Source organism: Vigna unguiculata, chromosome 2 (genome assembly GCF_004118075.2).
Source record: "Vigna unguiculata cultivar IT97K-499-35 chromosome 2, ASM411807v1, whole genome shotgun sequence".
In the NCBI taxonomy this organism is placed as follows: domain Eukaryota; kingdom Viridiplantae; phylum Streptophyta; class Magnoliopsida; order Fabales; family Fabaceae; genus Vigna; species Vigna unguiculata.
Genome location: NC_040280.1, coordinates 27,789,394 through 27,816,279, shown reverse-complemented (window position 1 = coordinate 27,816,279; position 26,886 = coordinate 27,789,394). Strand labels below are relative to the sequence as shown.

Sequence of the window (26,886 nt, the reverse complement as noted above, 5' to 3'; positions counted from 1 at the left end):
TAGATATGTAAGGTTGAGTATAACTTGAGTTTAGAGGTTATGTCATGATCTATCGGATTGATAATTCAATAATTAATAATGCTTAATCGATTAACTATTAAAAAGGAACATATCAGAAGGAGGGGAAGAGAAGATTGAAGATTGAGATGATTATTTTATGGTTTGAGTTGGATAAATCATAAATAATAAAGAATTGGTTTTCAACCTTTTTATCATTATATTCTTTTATTCAAACATTCTCATTCATAATAAATAATAAGCAGTGTGACAGTTGAGTTGGTACGTTTGGGAAGAAGACGTTGAATCACTTTGGAAACAGAAATGATGGTATACTTGTAAAACCAGAACTAAAAATCAGAAAAATAAAGTTGAAACCATGAAACGAAACCCCATGCATAAGGTGCATATGTAACCAGTTTATGATGGTTTGGAATGGAGTGGTAACAGGAGTTGAAAGAATGTAAAAAGAAGTGATACTGAAACGTCTTATCGTATATCAGTTGGTGCTGCCAGATGCACATTACGACACAATGCACCATGCATTTCATTTCTTTCTTTTTATCTGTGAAAGCGCCACAGAAAAGTAACTACGATGAAGTCACAAAATAACTGTTTTTGAGGAAGGTAAGTGAAAGAGAAGCACTGCATGTGTCGATTTGAAAGAAAAAAAGGTTGTGAGGGCAATTGAAAAAGGGTGCCGAAGTCGTTAACGTCTTTTCGATGTTCCACTTTTTTTCCATTATGGAGTTAAAAGTTGAGGTGCTTTCGTCTAGTCTGCATCATCCTCAGTGCTACAGTCTTCACCAGCACCACTCTCCCATTTTCTGATGCACAATTATTAAACAAAACTACTACTCTCTTTCCACTCTTTTCTTTCAAACACTTTTGACCAAACACCATGAATTTTCAAAACTCCACACCTACTCTTCTCTCCTTCTTTGTTTCCAACAACACAAAAAAATAAAAAAAAATTACAATTAACTTTTCAGAAAATTAAACAGTCAAAAACACCTTGGATTATATTATAAATACCAATAAATAAGATAATCAATCATACCTTTTTAACACGATTACACCTAAATTATATTTAGTTAATCATACTTATTATCTTGTAAAGATAATCAATTATGATTATTAAGCTTTTTTATTAGAATATAATGAATAATATTATGTTAATAAATCAAATCTTTAAAATTTTAATATTTTGTAGTTTAATATTTGGTACTTAATTTTATTAAAATAAACTTAATTTTAATCAATTAAATTAGTTTCATTAAATTTTATTTTTTAGAATTGGTATATAATATAAAAAAATAGTGTATAGTTTATAATTAATTATTAAAATAAATAAAATGTATTTTTGAAATTATTTTTAATTTTGTAAAATAATTATTTTATGACTAATTATCTTTTATTTTAATTTATACTTTTTATTAAATTTTAATTAAGAATAGTTTGATAATTTATTATATTTCTCAATTAATTTAATTCTTTCATTCTATCCTATCAGTGGATTCATTAAAAAAGTTCCTAGTCATCTTTCTTCACTTCTTTTATCTTTAATGAAAACAATATTATTTTTCACTTTTTTTTTTCCTTTTTCTTTTCTGATACTTCCCACTCCAAAGAAATTAGTGTATGGACGGTTGAGGTTGTTAAAAACAAGGGTTCCGTTTATTGCATTTGAATGGAAAGTGAAAGTTAGATTTTGTACGCAGTTAATTTGCTGCATTTGACTATGTTGTTATTGTTAGACTCAATCTCATTGCTGCTGTGTTAGTGTGCCAGTAGTGTTATTATCTTATAGACCTACTAAACCGATAAATAAAATGATCTAAACATAATTTCGCAATCATAAAATATTATTATCTTGTTGAACTACTCAAAAAAGAATTCTTTTTAAAAACTATCATTATGAGCTAAATAAATAAATAAAAAATAAAACAAAAACAACATAAATTTCATATTACATTTCATCCAACTTGCATGATTAACTACAGAACTTGTAAAAAAAAAAAGAATGAAGACACAACGTAGATTTTCACTTAAATCACTTTCGCAATGCAGCTCCAAAAAATAACAGAGCCAAACTGCCATGATAAATAGGATAATCAATAGTGTAATTTTAATGCAGACTCGAACCCTTTTAATGTGAAGAGAGGATGAACAAAGAATACAAAATCTTGATCCAGGTATGTCGCTAGTGAATGTAAAACCTCATTCCCTTGTAGTGTCTTGTATAAAAAGTGCTGCCATGTTGTGTAGTGAGTGAAACAAGAGAAAAAGCAATTAATGAACAACTACATCCAAAAATTGTCATGCTATTTAAGCTACAAGGTTCTACATGCTGCATGCAACAGCTTCTTTATCCAGATTATCGTAAAATGAAGTTAGTTTAGTTATAGCAAGTGGTTCACCAAAGAGTGATGCCCTCGTAGATCTTGTTATTCGGACTTCAACATAATCACCAACCACAGGATTTCGCTTTGTATTAACGTCTTCCCTAACTGTGATTGGCAAGTTGAGAAACAACACACGATGACCCTTGTCACTCTTGCCCATAAGCTCAGTATCTGGAGCTCTTTTATTGGGTCCTTCCACTAATACAAGCTGTGTGGTTCCGATCTGAGAGTCAAAACACTTCCCTGTGCTCTCGCGGAAAGTCTCAATTAGTTCAGCCAGCCTCCTCTGTTTAACTTCCTCAGGAACATCATCAACATAATTTCTGTGGGCATGAGTTTTCTCCCTCATGCTATAAGCAAACATGAATGCCATATCGTAACTAACAGCATTTACCAGAGTCAACGTCTCAGAATGTTCCTCCTCTGTTTCTCCACAAAATCCTGTTTAAATTGCAAAAGTATCACAATCAGAGGCTAGTTTCTTATGCAGTTAAATATAAGTGGTAAAGAAAAAAGTACAGGATAATAACTAGGACTTGAGGACTACAACTGCATAGTTAAAAAATCAATGAATGCATCGTTCATATAGAATGAGTAATACAACAGCAATCAGCCGTATTTAATGTAGTAAGGTCGGTTACATGGATCACACTACAGCATAGGCACAATTGTAAAACCAAGTTCTCAACAATAAAGCATAAATTCCTTTCATTAATTTCCTGCAGTATTCTTTTAACAATTTCATAGGATAAACAACCAGGCGAAACACCATCGACAATTCCACAAAGAAACATATACTACTGGTGGATGATACTACTCATAACACAGAATTTGGTGATGCTGTTTGCAAATAAAGATTGTAACCGTCCCATTTATTTTGTTGAGAAAAATTAATGAATAAGTGTTCAATAATTAGTTACACCTACTTGAATTAATAAAATTTGAGGAAAAGCACTGTATTTAACCTACACTGTTGTGTTTTTTTATTAATGTATATATAAAATATGCAAAGGCACTTACCTAGGACCCTAACCCCAAAATTGAGTACATACAAAAGAAATAATAATAAAATAACATTACACTACTCTCCCTCAAGTTGGAGCATATAGGTCATATGCACATTGTAACATAAACCGAATCCAAGGTCTACTTAGAGATATAGTTAGAATGTCCACAAGTTGTTAATGAATTGACAAGCAAAGGAATAATTTCCTTAGACAACAACTTCTCTCTAATGAAATGAAATGACAATCAATCTTTATACGTCTGGTTATCCCATGAACACGGGATTGGAAGCTATATAAGAGCTGCCTGATTGTCACAATACAACTTCATTGCTCATCTTCACAAAATTTCAACTTCTAAAGGAATTATTTTATCCACACAGGTTCACATGTAGCTCGGGCCATAGATCTATATTCAACTTCTACACTAGATTGGGCAACAACACTTTGTTTCTTATTTTTCCAAGATAAAAGACACAAGATTCCCTCCAAGTAAACAATATCTTGTGGTAGATCTCCCATCAATGGGTAAGTTAGATCAATCTGCATCGCTATACCCTAACACTAAATTGTTTCCCTTGTTCTCATACAACAATGTTATGGAGGAATTGAATCACAAGAATATTGAAGAAAGGATGAAAGAGTTATTTACGCTAGTAGGTGAGAAGAGGTAGTGGAACAATGTCATTTGACACCCTAAGTTTGAGTTTGAGAGGAACAAAAATAATCATTGAATCACATGATGGTCCAGGAAGGACTTGTTGAACAGATGATTGAACAAAAATAGTGCAAGTTTCTAATACACTGTAGGAAAAAAAGTTTAAAATGGGAAGATTGAACAAAAATGCTACTCCTCAGTAACAAAACAAATTGGCAAAAGTTTGCAAATAAAGATTTCATTAGCTCCTTTCATTTTGATGAGAACAAATTATTGAAGGAATGCTCAATTATTTGAGAGATGCAAATTTTACAACTCCCGAAGATGAACACAAGATGGGTTTATAAAAATTCGAGTAAATTGTGTATTCTGAAGCTGAATTGCTTGAGAAAATAAACTAGATTCCCTAAGAATAAAAGATCATCAAATACAACAACATTATAAAATGAAAGGAACTATAAATGAGAAACTCCAGCACTCATCTGCTGAAATTAAGGTTCTCCAATTGTAAATGGTGAAATTAATGAATAACAAAATAAAAGTAAAAAAAAAGGCAGGGAAAATAAATTTAAAAAAAAACATATTACCACAAATGAAATCACTGCTCAAAGCCACATCTGGAATGATACTCCGGATCTTTTGCACAAGTTCCAAGTAAGCCTCTCGGGTATATCCTCTTCTCATTCTCTCCAGCACTTTGCTACTTCCAGTTTGTGCAGGTAAATGTATCAGTTTGCATATATTATGTCTGTCTCGCATTAGATAAAGCAACTCATCTGGAAAATCCTTCGGGTGTGGAGAAGTGAATCTGAATCGCATCTCAGGAAATTCTGAGGACAATCGATCCAGTAGATCAGAAAATCTTAAGCCCATTTTTTTTACCTTAGCCATACTAGAAAACCCTTCACTAAGTTGCCAATTGGACCCCGATTCAACCTCTCCCTCACTCCCAGATGCATCGTTGTAGCTGTTCACATTTTGTCCAAGAAGCGTTACCTCCTTAACACCCTCTTTCCAAAGCTCCGCTACCTCTCTCACAATGGATTCCACCGGACGTGATCTCTCTCTGCCTCTGGTGAAAGGAACAATACAAAACGAGCACATATTATTGCAACCTCTCATCACTGAGACAAATGCAGTAACCGAGTTCTTGGAGATTCTAACAGGATTAATATCAGCATAAGTCTCCTCAAGTGAAAGGAGGGTATTGATCCCTTTCTGACCATAGTCAACCTCCTCCAGTAAGCGCGGCAAATCCCTATAAGCATCAGGCCCGCATACCACATCAACCATTTTATCTGAATCAAGTATCTTCTCCTTTAACCTCTCAGCCATACATCCCAAAACCACTACTTTGGGAGGGCGCAGAGACTCTGCTCTTCCAGTAGCAACATTGCTCTTCCAATGCCTCTTAAGAAACCAAAAGTAATTAAGCCTCTGCCATACTTTCTGTTCTGCGTTTTCTCTAATGGCACAGGTATTGATGAATATTATTTCTGCACTCTCGGGAACACTCACAATTTCACTGTAACCGGCCTTTTTCATTATAGAAAGAACGATCTCCATGTCATTAACGTTCATTTGACATCCATAAGTCTCATGATATATTCGACCAGTGGGAGGAACTTCAGCATCTGGCACAAGGCTACCCACACAAATAAACAAATAACGAGTAAATATATTTCATCCCTAAACCCCCAATCCATCCAATCTAAAATTTGCAATTCTGCAAAGATGATACAGGGACAAAAATTGCGTCTTTCCCATGAACATTCTCATGCCATTCTTCCACATGACTAATAATATCAAAAATGAAAAAAAAGAAGTTGTCTTTTCATTCAATTCATCGAAACTGAAGTGAATCCGAAATACCCAACAAGTAAAATAAAATAAAATTCCTGTAATAATAAAAAAAAACACACACACACAACAAAGTGGTGGCGCTGTTTCAATTGCAACAAAAAACTCACCAGGGTTGAGCTTCGGAAGCAGTGAGCGTGGCTTGAGGGATGAAATGGTGGCGGAGAGTGGTGGAATGAGAGAAGGATCTGGAAGCGATGATGAGATTGAGAGGGCGAGAGCGTGGCGATGAGGTATATGGGTGTGGAGAAAACACATTGTAGTGGTGTTTGTGTTTGCGTTTGTGGTGGAAGATTGTGAAAGTGGCAAAAGAAGATGGGCGATGGAGTTTGAAGCGCTGAGCTATGTGAGGTTGGTTGATGACGGAGGACAGTGAAGAAGCCATGTCTCTCTTTCACTCGCAGTTGGGTTCTGTATTGAATTCGCCCTGTTATTGGGGCGGATAGGGTCCTTGCGGTCACAAAAACATTTCCATTTTCATTTTTCGCCCTATCATCAAAACCCATGAAATCTCCCACCCTAAAACGTGATATTAGATTTGATCAATAGTTCATATTATTTAAAATTATCTTAAATGTGTTTAACATTGTCTTGTCAATAGTATATTTATAATTAATCCATTTCCTCTTAATTATTTCTCTCCAAATTAAACTACATTTAAAAATAGAATAATGGTTATATAATTTGTAATTACTCATATTCTCTTATATTAATAAAAAAGAGAAAGATGTTTTCTGCTTCAATCTTTATATTGTTACTTCTCTGGTTTCACATGCAAATTTAGATTTTTAAAAAGTTCTGATTTACTAATCATGTCATTTTTCCATGAAGAATTAACTTTTGATTTCTTATTTGTCTCTAAATTAATTGTTATCTGTTTCTCTCCCGAATAATTTATGCCATTTCAAAATGCAAGTAATGCAATTACGGAGGATGAAAGTATTTTAGTGAAATTATTTAAAAATAATAACATATTTAGTGTTATTACACGTCTGAAAAAACTTTATGCTTGAATCTTACTGAAAAGTGTAAATTAATTATGGTCAGTTTAGGGAGAAAATAATTAATGTACTGGTTAATTAGAAAATGATGGCTTAAATACTTTTTTTGTCCTCATTTTCGTAGTGTTTGTTGCGGATGATTCTCATTTTGACATAATGCTTTAAATGGTCCTCATTTACCGAATGTTTAAAATGGTCCTCATCTTCACGATTCGTGTTTTATTTGGTCCTTTATTGTAACGCCGTTTAAATCATTAACGGAACATTATTGGGGTGTGTTATGTGTACTGTACATATGGCTAATTAACGTTAATTTTTTAATTTAGTGAAAATTTTGCAATTAGGGAAATTTCTTCATCTTCGTTTTTCTTGAGCTCGGATTTGCAGGAGAAGCAGCTAATACTTGCCATCATTGGATTGCAGAGGTATAGTAATAAGGTATCTGGTATCTATAAGCATGAATATTTAACTCTTTAATTGTTAACATCACCCTTTTCCAAACTGCTGGGTGTGTGCACCTAGCAGCCTTCCACATGAGTATTTTTAATTTTTTGGCAGAGAATCTTTTTCTAAAATTTGCATACAGATGCCTCATGCAAAATTAGCTGCAACTGCAATCCAATGATGAAATGGCAAGTATTAGCTGTTTCCTCTGCAAATTCGAGCTCAAGAAAGACGAAGATGAAGAAATTTCTCCTAAATTGAAAAATTAACGTTAATTAGCCATATGTACATTACAGTACACATAACACACCCCAATACAAATCGTGTCACTTGTACAATGTTTCGTTAATGAAACGGCGTTCCAGAAAATGACCAAATAAAACATGAATTGCGAAAATGAGCACCATTTTAAACATTCTGTAAAATTGAGGACCATTTTAAATCTTGTGTCAAAATGAGAACCATCCGCAACAAACACAACGAAATTGAAGACAAAAATAAGAACAAAGTCATTTTCCTTACGGAACACGAAGAAAATATAAAGTGAAATATAATATATTTATATTTGTTAATTGGATTGAATCGGATTTGGATCCATCTATCAATCTAGTATGATTCAAATATATTCATATAGGAGTTGTTTGGATAGTGAATTAATTTGGATTAAGAGTTTATATTAAGTCAATTTTCTTAAAAGGTATTTTTGTTTTAAATAAAATAAATAAATATAATGATTTTTTAGAAAAAAAATGATATGCGTAATTTTAATAGTGAATGTTTAATAGATTCGGATTTTATATTTATTACTAAATTTCAACAAAAAGATATCATACCAATAATGAAATTTAAAATATAACTATAAATTTATAAATATTAAAAATAATGTTTGAATTGGGTTAAATATATAGAAAATTTTAATCCGTTATCTGTCCGAGCGAAATTATTTATTTCATTACACTTTATTTATCCAAAATTATTTGTTCATACGATGAAATCTAAATGTGTATTCAAAAATTTATTTCTTTCGAATTTCCTCTTATCTAGTTAGATGATTTTTTTTTATCGTGCCTATTGTTAATAATGAAAAATGTGTGCGTTCAGACAAATAGAGAGCTGATATCATCACATTTGAAAACATTTGAAAAAATTTGAAAATGTGGTGGTATAATGTTGGGGTGTGTCGTTTGAAGAGTGAATTTGTGTTGATTTGAGTTAATTTATAAATAAATATAAAATTATTTGAACTAAGAAAAAAATTATATAATTTGAGTGAACATGAGTAAAAAGTTGAAGAAAGCATGTGTACGATGTAATTCATAAAATTTAATACATTATAATTTTTAATTGAATAAATTGTATTATGATATTATAATAAGATTAAAAATGTTACTTAAAATTAGAAAAATATAATTTATTGATATTATTATTAATAACTTAAAATAATTTATTATTATTTTGAATGATGACTTGATATCTATAACAATATATAAAGAGATATCCTCTTTTCTATCCACATTTTGTTATTTCAGTTTTATTCTCAATTATTATTTTAAAAATTATTTATTTTATAAATAGCTTATATTTAACTGTTATTTTAAAAATCAATTTTGTCTTTAATAATTATTTAATTTTTTTATATACATATTTATTTTTTTTAATTTTATATTTAACAAATATTTTAAAAATCAATTACATATTTCTAATAATTTACAATATAGACTATTTAATTTATATCTCCATATTTATTTAAATTTATTTTATTTTATATATTAATTTATTTACAAAAAATATTTATTTGAGTAATAATAATAATAATATTATTATTACATAATACTAATCATTTTAATAATAATAATAATAATAATAATTTTAAAATTAGTAAATAAATATATACGTATAATTATAATATAATATATATATATATATATATATATATATTATAGTATAGAGTGTTATCATAATATACATATAATAGTAATTATTATAATAATTATAATTATTATATATATAAAGAAAGTAATAAATATAAGTAAATTAAATTGTTAAACACACGAAGTAAACTGTATTTCTTTTATTTTAATGAATACTAAAATTTACAATTTATGTACAAATTTATCTTCTTAGTAAATTAGTAAAATTAAATTATACAAATTCAAAAAAAAGATATTTTAATAAGAAATTTATTTCAAATAAGAAAAATTTACTTAAATCTATTATTACTTAAATGTCATTTATTTTAATCTTAGGAAACTTAAAGGCGAATAAAAGAAAAAAACATTTCTGGTGTATAAAAAAATGAGAATGATAGTTTAATGATTTTTTTTAACAAACTTTAACAAAACAAATTACTAATTTAAGTGAAAAAATATTATTTTATTACTTTCTTTTAATGAAAAAATAAAAATAATTTATTTTAATTCTATTTATAAAAACTTTTTCAACTTTTTCAACAAAATTTTTGTCAACACATAATTTTCCATAAAAAAAATACAGTATAACGCTTCTATTTGTTAAAAAAGACATTGTAATTTACCCTTTATCTACTTAAAAGTCATACATAATATTTTATTAGTTTTACTTATGTCAGAAAACTTTTTCACTATATTTTTATCTAATAGTATAAGATTTTCGTTTTTTTTATCATATAAATTAAATATTGTTTTATGAAAAACTTTAAAAAGGTCCATATCTAATTAAATACATTTTAAAAAGTATATTTGAAGTTTCAATATTTATTTAATACTCTACATTTATTTAACATTATCACAACCTTCACTTCCCATAATCATCATCATCATCACGTGTAGGTGTCATCTTTTTCACTCCAGTTTAGTAGCGAAACGTAACCAACTTGGTTTTGTCCCTTCCAAGTGCAGTTGTTCATCGCAAGCCACCAAACCCCAAACCCCAAACAATGGCTAAGCGCAATAGCAGAGCCACACTTCAGTTCCTCTTACGCTCCTTCCCTCACTGCTCAAACAACCCACCTCTTCTCCCTTCTGCAAGGTTGTCTTCTCATTTTCCTTCGGGTTTTGATGAAAAACGCAGGTTTTCACAGCGCAATATCGTTCACGGGGATCGGCGATTTTTGTCGCTTTTCAACCTTGTAAGAAATTTTGTTGAAACCAAACAATGGGGTGTTGGAATTCAGCGCAAATGCTATGGTTCATCGGCGGGGTTGGTTCAAAGGAACCCCAGATTCTCAAAGTTTAACGATGATGACGTTAGATACTTCGAGGGTATATTGGGTAGTAAAAATGTTATTCAGGATGAGGACAAGCTTGCCACTTCAAACACTGATTGGATGCATAAATACAAAGGCTCCAGTAAGCTCCTCCTACAGCCTAGGACCACTGACGAGGTTCTTTTATTTATTTATTTATTTTGTCTCTATTGAATAGAATGAACAATTACCCTTTAGAAACTTGGTCCAGTAGCATTTGGAGTTTGGTTTGTTTACTTCTTTTTTTCGAGTGTTTCGTTTTGCAGGTTGCTCAGATTCTTAAATATTGTAATTCCAGATGCTTGGCTGTTGTTCCCCAAGGTGGAAACACTGGTCTTGTAGGAGGAAGTGTGCCCGTCTTTGATGAAGTATACTCTTTGATTCATTCTCTTGCTTTACAAGGGTTCAACCTTGAATGTACTATTAAACGAACTCGTTATTATGTGATTATTGACAGATTTCTTATAATCTGATTTTGCAGGTCATTATCAGTCTTAGTTCTATGAATAAGATCATATCTTTCGACAAGGTAGACCATCTACTGCTTGAACGGCATATTTGTTATGACTTATGAACTACCTCTTTCTTCTGTGTGTATATCTTCTTGCGTTACTTGTTTTCAGAGCTTATTATAATTTTTGTTGAGCATTGTACAGCATAGGCATCATTTAAAAACTAGAATCCATCTATTTTAAATCATATCAACAGTTCAGTGCCTCTCCCTTTACTACAACAGTCTTTTGTTTTGTAAAAAATATAAATGTGAGTCATCATTAACAATGCCCATATCCAGCACATTTCAATGCATCAGTTTCTCCTCTAAAGGGGAAACAAAATATTAGTGTGCTAGTTACCTTGTACACCCATTTGTATCAGAATTTAATTTAATTTTATTAATTATCTCACTATAATTAAAGTCAATGTCAAACATTAAAAAGACAGGTTTGTATACTTAATTCTGAAGTTTCTGCCATTGTCTTCTTTAGGTTAGTGGAATATTGGTATGTGAAGCCGGGTGCATATTGGAAAATATAATCTCATTCCTGGACAATGAAGGGTAATCCTTTTAATTTTATAAAGTTATTGTAATTTGGATCAATTTCATCTAACCTCAATATAAGACTTTTTACTTAAATTTGGGTAATCTTATATACTTGCTATTTCTAGAAGAAAATTAACAATGGTACTTCTTTTCTTCCATATTTTGTATGAGTAATTCTGAAACAGAGCTGTTTGGGTTTTGCACTTAACAAAATTATATTGATGTTAGAAAAAGGTTTGTTTTTTTTCTTGAAGTTCTATGTAGTGCAAGTGCGGTGTTATGACTAATGTCTTGAACATTTTATTTACCAGTTGCCCTTTCCATACGCATATAAGTTTTAAAACCATAATTTTAATGTAGGCTCTCTGTATTTAAATTTTCTGCACTTTTCATTCAGATTTATTATGCCACTAGACTTAGGTGCAAAAGGGAGTTGCCAGATAGGTGGAAATGTTTCAACTAATGCTGGTGGTTTGCGTCTTGTTCGTTATGGATCCCTTCATGGCAATGTACTTGGTAAGAAAATAACTAACGTGTTGGCTTTTCTATATCATCTGAATACTTCTAAAGTTAGTGTAGGAATGCTAGATTTTGTATTGATTTAGTCATTTAGAATGGAATACAGTTGAAAGGTGGAACAGTTTTCATGTTGAGGTATCAAAGCACCAGAGTTTCTCAATATATTGTTAAGTTAGGGGCATGTCAATCCATTTTTTCTTTCGCTAGTACTCTATTCATTCTGAAGCGAGCTTTTGATTGCCCTACAGGTGTTGAAGCTGTTCTAGCAAATGGTACTGTACTTGACATGCTTAAGACATTGCGCAAAGATAATACTGGCTATGATTTGAAACATCTATTTATAGGTATGCGGTGAACAACACGTCGAATCTCGAAACAAGTAAAATATCTGATTGTAAATTAAATTACGGATGATGTAGGAAGTGAAGGTTCCTTGGGAATTGTTACTAAAGTTTCAATACTTACCCCACCGAAATTATCTTCAGTAAATGTGGCTTTTCTTGCTTGCAAAGATTATAACAGCTGCCAGGCATGATCAATACTCCTATTCTTAAATAGGTTTAGTTTCATTGTAGCTGCATTAATTGCTTTTCTGACTTCTGTGGATTACCTTAATTGATTGCCATTGATATTTATTTGGACAATACTGTATTGACTGATTGGGAAGAATTATATGTTTTCTTTTTCTTCTCCTTTTTCATTGATGAAGGGTCCTTAGTGCCTTTTTTGTTTGAGGAAATGTTTTCATTTTTTTCACAAATAATTGTGAAAAGGCCTTTTTTCTATTTTTTGTTTTTTTGTTTTCTAGGATTTGTGTGGGCAACGGTGAAAATAACTTCTTTTTTGTTTCAAAAGCATGAAATAGAAATAAAAAACCTTTTATTAGACTAAACACGCCTTGTCTTTTAAATTAATTTTAATTTTATTACCACAAACACTTCTTTCTAAGCATGTTTAAACTAGATCTTTAATGACAGGTGATAAATTATATAGGAACCTTCTGTTACCAATTGGGTGAAATTCTTTTATAAGCATATGTATCATACTCTTCGTGTATAAGCTTTTGTATTGCACCAATGTTTTTTTCCCTTTTGTTTTCAGAATGAAACATGCATCCATCTTATCAGATTGCTTTTGTTTCTATGCTTCAGAAATTGCTACAGGAAGCAAAAAGGAAACTTGGGGAGATTTTATCTGCATTTGAATTTCTGGATAGCCAGTCTATGAATTTGGTAATATCATGTGATACCCTAATGAAATTAATCTGTGTGATGGTTGCTAGTTATAAATGCCTTAAAGTTGTTCTGATGCATGCTCATATGATAAAACTTGATAAACTTTATGTTTAGTGTTAACTTTGTGCTTGATATTACCAGCTACCCATGTACAAGAGTGCAAATGATACTTTAGTAATCCTGTGTCTTAGAAATTGTTGAGGCTACAGTGCATAAGGATGTAGTTGTGTCTTTTTGTGTATTCTGAATTTGTGCGATACCGAAAAAAAGAGTCGCAATGATGGTGAGGTGACAATGAGATGTTTGGTACAGGAGTAAAAAACAGAACAATAACTATCACATAATGTACACAATTTACAAAATTCAAAGTTGCATGTCTTGTAGTGATTTTAATACTTTGTAGGTAGACATGGAAGATAGAGACTAAAGAAAAAACTGGTAGTGGGTCTTGTTGATGAAATTGCATTTGATTGGAGTTTTAGTTTTTCCTGCTATTTTGATTGGCTTTAACATCTCAACTAGTTATAGTCCCCATACTCATTATGTAGGAAGTCATGCATGTGTTTCCCTTTTGCCACTAGCATGATGTGACATACATGCAAAATATTTGTAGTCAACAGAAGGTAGACGTAAAAGAGACTTCATAAACCAGACTTCGATAAACACACAATGAAAAAACATATTAGGAAGTTCTGGCCAATACTATGATATAGGCATAAAATGCTTTGGAACTTGAGCCTTGACTTTGATCTATGGTTTCAAAAAATGGCCTCTAAATATGTCTGTGTTGTCATGGAATTCATCATGAATGTTACATGAACTTCTTTGTAGTATCTGATCATTGTAATATTTACAATTTTCTCCAGTCATAACAACTCTAGTAGTTTAGATTTATTTATTCGTTTTAGATCTAGACAAATTACTGCTATAAAATCCCAAGTCTTACAACTGAGAAAATAATCAGATCTTTGTGACTTTATTTTCTTTTCCCCTTGATTGGTTCATAGTCATCCTGATTTGATTGGTTTTCTGACAGGTTTTGAATCACCTGGAAGGTGCACGAAATCCGATACCTACGTCATTGCATAACTTTTATGTTCTGATTGAGACAACAGGCAGTGATGAATCTTCTGACAAGTAAAAAGTCTATGCATTTTTTTTTTGTGCGCGTGAATATAAATCTCGCATTTTAACATGAGGCAATTAGTCATTTAGAAGAGTAAATTACATTAATTTCTGCTGTTCTGACTTTTGATTAATCATGTACTTCCATTTAAATTGTAGTTTATCAATTTTCAACAAAGATTAGTGTAATTTGTTAAATTATTGGATTTGTTTAATTCTAGATTTTGTTCCTTCTCTTCTCCGGCTTCTACTTTCATTAAAAACTACTTCTACTTTTTTAGGAGGTTGTGTGGAAGAATGAGTTGCAGAGTCTAATCATTAAGTGATTAGAGGACAGTTATTATAAATGTTTTATCTTCCATAATTTCACTTGCAGCATCCTGAATCCAAATTAAATTTTCTATGCTATGAAGTATGAACTTTATAATTTGCCTGAAAACGTTCCTTAACTTATTTTCTAGTTATTTTTTTGTTTAAGTTATCAGTATGAGCATGCAATTAAATGCCTTGACATATGATGTGACTTTATTTTGACACCTCTAGACAAAAGCTTGAAGCATTTCTGCTCGGCTCCATGGAGAATGAATTGATATCTGATGGTGTTCTTGCACAAGACATAAATCAAGCATCATCATTCTGGCTTCTACGTGAGGTTGACATTTTTCACTGCATTATTATTTTTTATTTTTTTTAAATATGCTTTATCTCTTTTCAAAATTAAGCACATATCCCTGCCATGTTCTGCTTTTCAGTTTTCTTGACTGGTTTTCTAATTTTTGCTGTCAGTATTTTTTACCTTTCTTGAATTCACACTTCATTTTTGAAAATGAAAAAGCCTGACCAAGTTAGGTCAGCAGCTATACACATCGCATTTGGAGTCTTTATACCAATGCCATATGAGACTGTCTACTCGCTTTTACTATCCACTTGTTTGGCTATTAATGCTCTACAGACGGTTTCATTTTAGAGAAAGTTTCATTTCACTACAAATTTTCTATATCATTTATTACTTTTACTATTGGAATGAATTTCCTGCTAGATTGAGCGTGCTAATATTCTTATTTTTCATTCTATGGGCCAAGTTTACCATATTTGTTCTGATTTCAGCTGTTTTCAGTTGACACTTGTGAGTGCTTTTTAAGTGTATACTCTAGATGAGATTTACAAAATACCTAAATGTTTGAACATATTGAGCGGAGGAAACATAACTGCCACTCTGTAGTTACTAGATTCATTTTCTTATTTTTGTAAAGAATTTGAAGAGGATGTCCCTCAACCCCCAAAAGTGTTATCCTTCTATTTATTTTCAGCGATAATTTGTCATAAGTAATTTTAAATTTTAATTTTATATGAATTTTTAATCGTTTTATGAAAAACACTATTGCTGAGTTTGGTTGCATTACTTTTATCTACTGATTTCAGGGTATACCAGAGGCTTTGATGAGAGCAGGAGCTGTTTACAAGTACGATTTATCAATACCTCTTGAACACATGTACAATCTTGTTGAAGAAATGCGGTCTAGACTAGGTAAGGAACAGACTAACGTTGCCATGTAGTTATATTTTTGTTTTCTAAGTATATGCTTGGTTCCTTTAGTTGTGTCAGAGAAAAAAGTCTGGCTTTTATGGAAGATGAGTTATCTCTTCCATCACAATCGTGCATGCAGGTATGATATTATATTTTATTTTCAAATTGTAGGTAACACAGCTAATGTAATTGGATATGGCCACCTTGGAGATAGTAATTTGCATTTGAACGTTTCTACTCCTCATTATGATGATAAGGTAGCTCTAGAATAGCACAAAACTGTTTGCTTATGAAAATTTTCTTTCCATGACATTATCAGTGATAAAATTTGCAGATTCTGTCACAAATTGAACCTTTTGTATATGAGTGGACATCTAAGCACCGAGGGAGTATTAGTGCTGAGCATGGTATAGGACTAATGAAAGCCAACAAGATTTACTACAGCAAGTCTCGTGAAACTGTATGTACATTATGTTATCAATTTATTATTGACTCAAGTTGCAGTTTTCTATTTGATAATGTAAAGTTGTGAAATGAATGAATGTCTGAAGTAGCATGAAATTGGACAGGTTCAACTAATGGCTTCGATCAAGAATTTGATGGACCCCAATCACATACTCAACCCATATAAAGTTCTTCCTTACTCTCTCACTTCATGAGCTCATGTGCAAGACTTGATGTTTTTGCACACTTCCTAAAAGTGGGAGAGTATTAAAAGTGTTCTTTTACATTGTCATAATAACCAATTGTGTTGTGCAGTGAATTCGTAACACTTGTAATTTACCCTTTTCCCTACTATTTATTACATTGATTATCTTTTGTGAGATCCTTTACTTTGTTAAACCTATCTTTAAAGTTTCTACTAGTTCTACTTTCAACGAGTTGCAGTTTTTGACCCAAAGTTTTTGCTAAAGCACAAACTGTGATGTAAGTTTTCCACTAATCACGCGTGGAATATGCTTATCTTCAAACCAGAATTTGCCATGAGAATAAGCATATTTTGGAGGCTGAAATTGCCAGTGCTTAACTTGGGAAAGTCAATGCAAGGCGTCAACTGGGGGAAAACAATCATAAAAAGATTCCCCAACCGCTCAATTTAACTAAGATTAAATTCGCTCCACAAATTTATTTTATTTTTTATTTTGAACAAGAGAATAACTTTTATATAATCAATAATATCTAAGAAGAGAACAAAATAAAAGAGGGATATATTAGATCATAATATGTAAACACTAGTATTGATATTTTAAAAGGTTTTTGTTACAAAAATCCACGAAGATATCATACATATGATGGACTATCAAATAGGTCTAATTTCAACACTTCCATAATAAATTAAGAATTCAACATTATTTTCTATGAAGAATGATAAATTACATAATTGCTATGAATTAAATTATATTTCTTTTCAAGCAATCATGCAATTTATTCTTCTAAATGTATTCTCTATTAAGAGTGTATACCTGTTAGAGATTACAATGTTGCAATGGATGCTCATCAATTAAAAAACGCGTTTTACAAGAATAATACAAAAAAATGTTATGAATGTGAGGTATTTGAAAGATCCATGTATCATGTTTATATTAATAAAATTGTGTTTTATTGTTTATTATCACATTAATTATTTATGAAAAATGATTAAAAGTGGAGACTTATTTTGTAATAGATATTATAATAAAAGAAGGAATAGAGAAATTATCTAAATTAAAATATTGATTTTAATTTCTTTAAGAATTTATAACTTTTAATTCATATATTTGTTAGATTTTTTTTATGAAACATTTTAAAATAGTTTGAGGGACGCATTTTTATTCTTGTGATTATTAATTTTGGCAATAACTTTTAAATAAATAGAGAGAACATTTGGGTAAAAAAGTTATTAAAGAAACCATACATTTAATTTCTAACTCCAACAAAAATATTATTGTTTAATATTAAGATTTGTATGTATTGAACATCAAAATATAAATAGTATTTTCATCTTAAGTTCCTTAAAACAAGTTTAAAACATCTACATTTAAAATAGTTTATGTTTTAGAATTTGGTCATTTATCACTAATTTTATTTAAACAATATTTATTTTAAAATGTAAAAAGCAAGTGTATATAAATTATCATTGAATTTATATATATTGTAATAAACATCAGATTACATATAAAAGATAAGAGTGATCTGGATTAAGCACATGTCATGCATCATACTCTTTATCTAACATCTACATTTTAAGCCAATAAAGCAAATATGAAAAAAAATAATCTGTAAGCATAAATAAAAAGACTGACAAAAGAAATAATTTTGAGGAGTATATGACCAAAGTTATATGATTACAATGTATACATTCACACAAAAATCATGGTATCTTGATTCTTATATATTTTTTTTAAATTAATTTGATTTTAGTATTTCAAATTCTTAATTTTAATATCATATCAAATATTAAAGATATAATTCCCCTTTTAAAAGTGTATTTTAATTAAAGGGGATTTTTCTGTAGTATATGACCAAAGTTATATAATTAAAATGTATACATTCACACAAAAATCATGTTATCTTGATTCTTATATATTTATTTAAATTAATTTGATTTTAGTATATTTCAAATTTTTAATTTTAATATCATATCAAATATTAAAGATATAATTCCCCTTTTAAAATTATATTTTTATTATTGTTTACAAATATGTTTGAACTTATTTTCAGCAATTAAATTTAAAAGGCCAGCTAAAAAAATTATGCTTCTTGTTTTTTTTATCATAATTTCAATAATAAAATATTAAAATTGGTATTGGTTTTTAAACGTATGATAAGTATAATATTAGGTTTTTTTATATAATAATAGTTCAATATTTTAAGTATAATAAGCGTATGATAATTTAGTTGACAAATGAAAGTACTTCAAATATATACAATATAAAATATTTTACATGTTTGAGAAAGTAGTCATGCATTTTCTTTCCAAGCATTCCATGATCTATAATAAATACATTTTCAAGGATTTATGTTTTTTTTCATAAATTGAATATTTATTTCAAACATTATTGTTGCACATTTTTATATATTCAAAAATAAAGAATCACTCTATACATAATTTATCCAAAAACAATTATATGCAAAGGAAAGTTTTGCAAAAATATGTGCTCTAAATTAAAAAAAAAAAAGCAAAAAAATAAAGTGGAAGAAAATAGTTAAAAAATCAATTAAAATATCCAAAAAATTATTAGAAATAAAACTATTAAAAAATACATAAAGTAAAGTAATAAAATATCAAAATGTAGTCTATTGAAATAATGTAACTCCTCCTACCCTCCACAAACACCACATATTTAATTTAAATGTGTATTTCTAAGTTACAATCCGTATTACAAAAGACAATCTCAAATCATATAATCCATAACGTTCTATTAATTATGAAATTCTTTCATAATTGATAGTTTCGATTCTTGAATTCCACCATGAATAATATTCTGAACTTTATTTTTCACCATATTCAATATCCAATATTTAACTATAAACTTCCATATCCATACATTACAAGGTTAAAAACTTGATTTTTCAAAATATTCAATATCCCATCAAAAGGATAGCACTTTTATACTCAATTGAAATAAAACACTGAGTTTCCACTTACATTAATTGTAATTTCTTTGACACACAAAAAAAATTATAAAACGCTTCGGGATCATGCGTTTCACTTAAACAGATTAATTGATAGAAAACGTCAAGATACATAATCATAATATATATAGTGATTAATTATAGTGACATTTTGTAAGAACAATTTTGGAATATCTTCTGTGTAAGGGAAACAAAGAGAAAGATTTACATCAAAACCAAACTTTCTTTTTTCTCACAATTATTAATTATGGAGACTTAACTTATATTGCACCTCTGACTTTCCATATTTTCGAATATACGTCATAAACAAACAATTCTTAAATGAAAAAGAAAAATGTCCCATAACAAACATAATTTAATTAAAAATAAACTATAGCGTAAAATGTTTTTTTTTTAATTAACTGAAAGTATAAGAAAGTTTTATGTCTGGGACATTTCTTCATTTCACATATTTTACTATTTAACACTCACGAAGACATAATATAGGTATATATATATTGGTTCAGTGGTGAATCTCTTCTTCTTCGTTAATTGAGAATTGTTCTGTACCCATTCGTGTACGCGGAAGAATCATGACTAGTTCCTCTGGTGCCGCTCGCAAGGTTAGCCCTAACCCCTTTCGCTCTTCGATTGTGTTTCTTTGTTGTTCTTGTTTCGGTTTTTAGGTTTGAATTGGGATCGTGGCTGTTTTAGAATCTCAGTAAGATTGCCTGCAATAGGCTCCAGAAAGAGCTCGTGGAGTGGCAGGTCAATCCCCCAACTGGTTTCAAGCACAAAGTCACCGATAATCTCCAGAGGTATCGGATTCTTCTAATTACCCCTCATAATCCACCTAACTTTATCGCTTTTACACAACATGTTTTCTTATGCTTTGATTTCCTCTTTCTCTTCTTTCTTTGCATTCGTTTTTCCTTCCTCTACTTTGCTTTGTTCCTCTCTGGAAGGTGGGTTGTTGAAGTCACTGGAGCTCCTGGGACACTTTATGCCAATGAGACCTACCAGCTTCAGGTCGATTTTCCTGAGAATTACCCTATGGAAGCTCCCCAGGTTCTTCTTTTGCCCCTTCGCTGCACAATTTAATCTTTAATCTGCATCGGCGTCTGTTGTTCACTGGTATTATTATTCTATTGTTAACGGTTCTGCAGGTCATATTCTTGCATCCGGCTCCGCTGCATCCCCATATCTACAGCAACGGCCATATTTGTTTAGGTATGTTTTGTTATAGTTACCGTATTTTGAGTATAATCCTCTGGCACACCCTTTTGTTACAGGGTTTTGTTATGTGCTGCTTTTTATGCTTGTTTGTATTGTTTTTCATGTTATCGATTCTTGTAACCTTCGGGTTATAATTTCTTTGAAGTCTTGACTTCAAAGTTATAATTTCTTGTTGAGAACTATTGGGAAGAGGACTGCGATTTGTTGTTTACTTGTTTCTGAAAGAATTGTCCTAATTAATTAATTGAAAATATATTGTTAACTATTAAGTGAGACATTTGGGTTTCAAAATAGGGAATGTTTTTTCGTTGTTGATGAAGTCTTACTGTTTTAAGTAAGTATGAAAATTGTTAGGAGCACTTAGCGTAACCCAATTGAAATTTGAAAGCAGCTAACATTTAGTAAGTTAATAAACCATAGAAAATGAACGAAACAAGAGTGAACGGCCTTGATAATTTTGCAGATGTGTGTCCTCAGCTCGGTATGCCCAAGAATGTAATTGGACCACAATAGTAAATATGCTAGGAGTTTTATTTTATGGCTGTGGATTGTGACGGTATCCTATATAAACTACTGTATGCTATATATGCCAGGAATAGAGAGAAGTCAGAAGTGTGGGTCCTTCCTGCTAAGTGTTTTTCATTTTGGTGTTTCAGTGCCTTCACATCTTGTTTTGTTTTGGTGTTAGAATGGAGCAATTCTACTTTCCCAGCTGATTTTAAAATCTAGTAATTTGTTTTTTCTGATAAACTGTAGACGACTCTTAACTGTGTGATCCATTCGTAAATTGATGGGATTCTGAAGTACACAAAAAAACATTGATATGATTCTGTGTAACAGACATGAAACAGACGATTCAAGAATTTGTTCATTTTATTTTCCATTCCAATTTTCAAGAGACATAAAAACTTCAGAGAAGCTCAAATTCTCAAACGAAAAGAAATTGAATTAAATGCACCTTATTTAATTACTCCTTTCCTCTGTTTTTCTTTCCTTTGAAATAGGGGCTTCGCATAGTCATTAAGCCACTTATGCACTCTATTTGGTTTTTCCATTTCTCCATTATCAATCTTTTGCAATAGAAGCCTGACACAGTCACCTGCTTACTCTCTCTATGTTCCTAATTTTGCTGCATTGCTGCTTTGTATTTGCTCTTTTGAACTATAGGCTTCAAGTAGTGCAGTCACGTTATGAGCCTCCTAAGGCTAAGGAGATGAAGAATGTTAACTTACCTCAGCTTTGAACTTTTTTCACCAATATATTGCTGTTAGGATGAACTATCATTATTTGGAGCACCTATAGAATTATGACTTGTGAATTTACTTGTGACTTGGCTTTTAATGACATAATAGTATTATTGAAATTTACTTTTTTATTGGTGATGTGAGATTATGAACATTTTGATACTTTTGGTATTATCCATAATGTTTGAGGTATTTAATATTAGTATATTACTGCCTTTGGTTTTTATTATAAGGCATATTTTATAAGGAATTGTTGGTCCTTTTTATAAGGAATTTTATAATTTCTATTCAACTTTATATTTTGTTTTCCTTGTTTAGACCTGTTAAATATTATAAGTATTGTATTTTGTATTGTTTAATAATGAGAAGATAACTTTAGAAGTCATTAATAATGAGTGTTAATTTGGTACAATGGTTATATTTTTAAAAGATCAACTAAACTATTGTTTTCATTATCTATGTGATTGATTATGTTAGAAGTGTCTTATGTTAAGGAACAGAAGGAGTATTTAGAATGATTCTATGGCTTATATTCTAAAATTGAACAAATGATTATTGATAAATTCATGGTTTGACAATATTGAATTATATTTCAATGTTCATATTCATCTTTTTTTCCCATTCTATTTGGGCTGAACTGCTTCTGTTGTTTTCTTTTTCCCATATTCTGGGATGAATTGAGTCGGAGTTTGTACTGCATAATGGTTTGGATTCCGAATGAGTTATAAGATATCCGACTAAGATATACTGTATGTGACTGGTCAGACATTTGTCGTTTTGTCATTTCCTTTTGCTTGTTGGCAAATGGTTGAGTTATGCCAAGGCCGCTTCCACCACCACCCCTCCCCCAACCCCCACTTTTTTTGTTCTTAAAAGTAGGCATTTGAAGGAGGGCAGCGGTGGAGAGAGTGTATGATTGATGTTAGGAATGCACTATTTTCTGCTTTATTCATTCATGCCAGGCTGATATCCAACTATATTACAAATTACAATGTACAATTTCTAGAGTGGAATTCTCACTCTTCTTACTCTCTCAATTAGATCTTTTCAGTCTTTACTCTCTTTTTGCTGTTTGGACATTTCACATATTTTCTCCACTAGCTCCAAAAGTCCTCTTAATCATCCAAAACTATCATTCTTTTATCTTTATTTTCCTACTATTAACCTGTTTTTATTGCTATATATAAATTAAATTTCAATAGTTTAAAAGTAAATTGTTAATATTTAAAATGATCTTTTATCACAACTAAAATTGTTCAAAGTTTTATTGGTTTATTATGATTTTTAAAGTATGTAAAAGGGGTTTATATTGAAATATATTGAAATATTTTTATAATGAACTTTAAAGTATGTAAAAGGGTTTATCTTTGGCATTCAGGGGTTTCATGTTTCCAGACTTTTACTTTTACGTAATCAATATTATCTTTGTTATTATTACTATTATTTCTATATATGATTTCTAAGTTGAGGTATGATTCATTTCTCACTTCTGGGAATTTGATGTGTTGTAGTTTGTAATACTTTATAATTGGGCATCTTTTTCTTTGTAAATTTATATAAAAACATGATTAACTAGTTGCTGCTTTTTGGTGGTCAGCTGAGATTAATATGCTTGGAATTATGCAGATATATTGTATGATTCCTGGTCCCCTGCCATGACAGTTAGTTCTATCTGCATCAGTATTCTCTCGATGCTTTCTAGCTCGACCACAAAGGTGTGAATTTATTTACTGTGAATCTTGTATTTTCGTACTTATTCCATGTGCTGTGGTAGGATTAATGAACACCTGGGACATGCTATATTTTTAACAAGGTTTTATTAAACGTTAATTTAATAAATGGTAGGTTGTTACTTAAGATTCTACGGGTGAATTTAGGTAGGTCATTGATCCATCTTGAAATGGTTGTCATGCCTTAATAAACTCTTGACTTTTCTTTGGCAGCAACGCCCTGAAGATAATGATCGCTATGTAAAGAACTGCAGAAATGGCAGATCGCCTAAGGAGACAAGGTGGTGGTTCCATGATGACAAAGTATAAAAAAAAAAGTTTCTCTATTAAGTCCACAAAAGGTAGAGTAGAGGATTATCCTTTTGAAATCAAAATGAAATGGGAAAATGCATTTTGAGAAACCAGGATTCCTTTAAATTAAATGGATAATAACTCTGCTGTAAATTGTCATTGCCTGGTATTTGTAAAGGAAGGGGAAACTGTGTCTTAAGCAACTTAAGGAGCAAACAAACTCAAAACATCGTGGTTAATCCCTGAGGTCTTTGGATGTGGATATAGATGGTCTGGTTAACCCCGTATTGCTGACTCGTGTTTAATAATTCTCTTAAGAATTGTCCATTATAACTCATAATTCACTATATGCATTTCCGACTTTCAGTAATGGTATAGAAAACAACTCCTCATACATCTTAGGTCGTAACTACGAGGTGCTGTAATCTTTCCTTGTACTCGCTCTTAAACTTGTCGATGCATCAATTTTGTTAGGAACACTAGAAAAACGCGACTTTACATTTTGTTTTTCCTTTTACATCACCTGGTTCTTGGTACTCATTTTCTTGGGTAGAAAAGCTTCGAGATTGGAACGATTAAATCATCTAGCCCAGGGTAAGACAAAATTGTTTTATAATATGAATTGCACTCGAATGATTATGCATCTTCCAAATAATAATTTTTTGTAGAAATTTTTTTTTTCTTTTCAGACATTGAATGCTTATTTCCATGTAGTACTTTGTATTTCTAGCAGTCAAGAATATGAACTCCTGACAAGGGAGAATGGGATAGCTTTATTCATGCGACCCTGATGATAAGATTTTCTGCAGCTAAAACTTTTAGACAGTTATGTATCTTTATAATAAACCAGCTTAATAATCTTACTAATTAGAATTATTAAAAAAATGCAAATATTATCCAACGCTTTTAGTTGAAGTTTTGCAAGAATAAAAATTAGTTATTATACTTAACAAGTATGCTATTATGATTGTAATGGGAGGTGCAGTTAAATATAGAACTGTAGAATACTTATCCAAGTTGGAAGTCAATTCTGATACTGCATGTTTGGGTATGCATTTTTAGAATTAATTTTGAACTGCTATTTTTGATTTTGGAAAAATTACTCTTGATGGTATGAGTTTAAAGTGATGTGGTTTTAATGTGGGTGACATATTAGAAATTCAATTTAACACAAAACATTCCTTGAAAACTTAGCACTAAAATTGATATATAATTATCAAAATGGATTATGAAATTGCGGATAGCTGTCTTTCATACACATTCGTACAAATGAACACGAGTGCTGCGTTTTCATTTTTACTTGCGGAGGAAAGCTTGCATAAGAGATATATTTATTACCCGTGAAAAACGAAAAAAGAACACACCCGTAAAGCACGTATAATCAGATTATAATTGAAACAAATACGGAATCCCGTATATAATATAGTAATATACTAATCACAGTCATACATATTTATATTCCTCTATCTTCTCATAAGTTGCACAAGTCATACATCTTTTTTAAAGTGTCGGAGGAAAGTTAATCATACACTTCACATGTGATTTTAACATATTCTTTTAATATTTTGAAAATATGCCGATTTTTTTATCCCAATAAATTAAGAATATCCTCTCTTTTTTCACATTAAGTATTTAACTATTACTTTTTAAAATTTAGCTCGTTAAGGATAAGTTATTGACGTTTAAAGATAGCCAAACATTGCCGTTATAAGAAAATGTTTTCTTCTTCAGTATTTGTAAATGGTTTTTCTCCAAGTGCTTCGTGCCATTGTTATATTAAGTCAACATAGTTTGTGACTGTGGAGCAGAAAACAATGTTGGCCATGTCTTGCATGTGTTATATGTTAGTCATTATTCACACTAATAAATTTATGTTCTTTTGGATGATTTACGTCTAGGATTTTGCCATGGTATGCTATTGTTTGATTTGGTAGCAGAATAGAAAGTGTAAAATAGAAGAGCTTTGAGGACAGAATTGAGAGTTGAAAAAATTGACTTCAAATGCCGAGGCACATTATAGCATATGTGAAAGCACGTGATGAACTTTGAAAAAATTAGGAAAATAACAATTAAACCTCAATATATAAAAAGGAAGACGGTAAAAGTATTATTGTCACTTGTGGAGGTATTTTGTAATGTTTGGTTGCATTTGGGATAAAGTAATGAATTTGTATTTTCTATCTTGTGGGGTTTGATAGTTTTTAGGAGTGTAAACTTTATTTGGTTATGAAATATATTTTAGGATGGAACTTTATAATTTGAATTGTTGTTTGTGAAATTTGTGTTAATTTAACTTTGAGTTTAAATTTCACATTGAATTTAAAATAAGAAAATTAAACAATAAAATGAAGAAGACTTATAAATTAATTGTCTTTTACTGAATGTTCTCCAACACAACCCAACTAACATTTGAGCGACATAATGTTGGTTTGAAGGATTTGGAAAGGAAAATGTGAGGTTGTTAATTCAACTTTCGCCACTAACAAAACTAACAATTAACATTTTTCGATAAAAAGATGAGACTATATAATTATGAATTATCGGATATGGAGTATTAGAATAGGTCTAACAAACAACTTTTACCAAGATAGATTTTTAAATAAATATGATATTTTTATTAAGGATGAATTTTAAGTTTAACTCAACCATACAAACTTTGTTTGTGAAATAATATTTCACTCACTTATGTCTTATGTTTAGACGATATAGATCTCGAACCAATTCTAATGATAGTTTGACTCCTATATTAT

At 30.5% G+C, this 26,886-nt stretch overlaps 3 protein-coding genes across 3 annotated transcripts; 2 read left to right on the top strand and 1 right to left on the bottom strand.

The window, feature by feature from the left end:
* Positions 1-2,163: 2,163 nt before the first annotated feature.
* On the bottom strand, positions 2,164-6,432 carry LOC114173900 (CDK5RAP1-like protein). Its single transcript, XM_028058566.1, has 3 exons — positions 6,035-6,432; positions 4,652-5,709; positions 2,164-2,843 (listed from the first exon to the last, which is right to left on the bottom strand). The coding sequence occupies exons 1-3, from the start codon at positions 6,307-6,309 to the stop codon at positions 2,341-2,343; spliced, it is 1,836 nt and encodes a 611-aa protein (XP_027914367.1). The 5' UTR covers positions 6,310-6,432; the 3' UTR covers positions 2,164-2,340.
* Positions 6,433-10,153: 3,721 nt separating this feature from the next.
* Positions 10,154-16,870, top strand: LOC114166299 (D-2-hydroxyglutarate dehydrogenase, mitochondrial). Its single transcript, XM_028051017.1, has 14 exons — positions 10,154-10,730; positions 10,859-10,960; positions 11,074-11,121; positions 11,579-11,649; positions 12,032-12,150; positions 12,402-12,497; positions 12,573-12,682; positions 13,305-13,385; positions 14,425-14,525; positions 15,057-15,165; positions 15,936-16,041; positions 16,213-16,298; positions 16,376-16,501; positions 16,611-16,870. The coding sequence occupies exons 1-14, from the start codon at positions 10,284-10,286 to the stop codon at positions 16,698-16,700; spliced, it is 1,692 nt and encodes a 563-aa protein (XP_027906818.1). The 5' UTR covers positions 10,154-10,283; the 3' UTR covers positions 16,701-16,870.
* A 3,225-nt stretch (positions 16,871-20,095) lies between these two features.
* LOC114174112 (probable ubiquitin-conjugating enzyme E2 16) lies at positions 20,096-24,506 on the top strand. Its single transcript, XM_028058872.1, has 6 exons — positions 20,096-20,258; positions 20,350-20,453; positions 20,601-20,703; positions 20,802-20,865; positions 23,742-23,830; positions 24,059-24,506. The coding sequence occupies exons 1-6, from the start codon at positions 20,229-20,231 to the stop codon at positions 24,152-24,154; spliced, it is 486 nt and encodes a 161-aa protein (XP_027914673.1). The 5' UTR covers positions 20,096-20,228; the 3' UTR covers positions 24,155-24,506.
* The last annotated feature ends 2,380 nt before the right edge of the window (positions 24,507-26,886 follow it).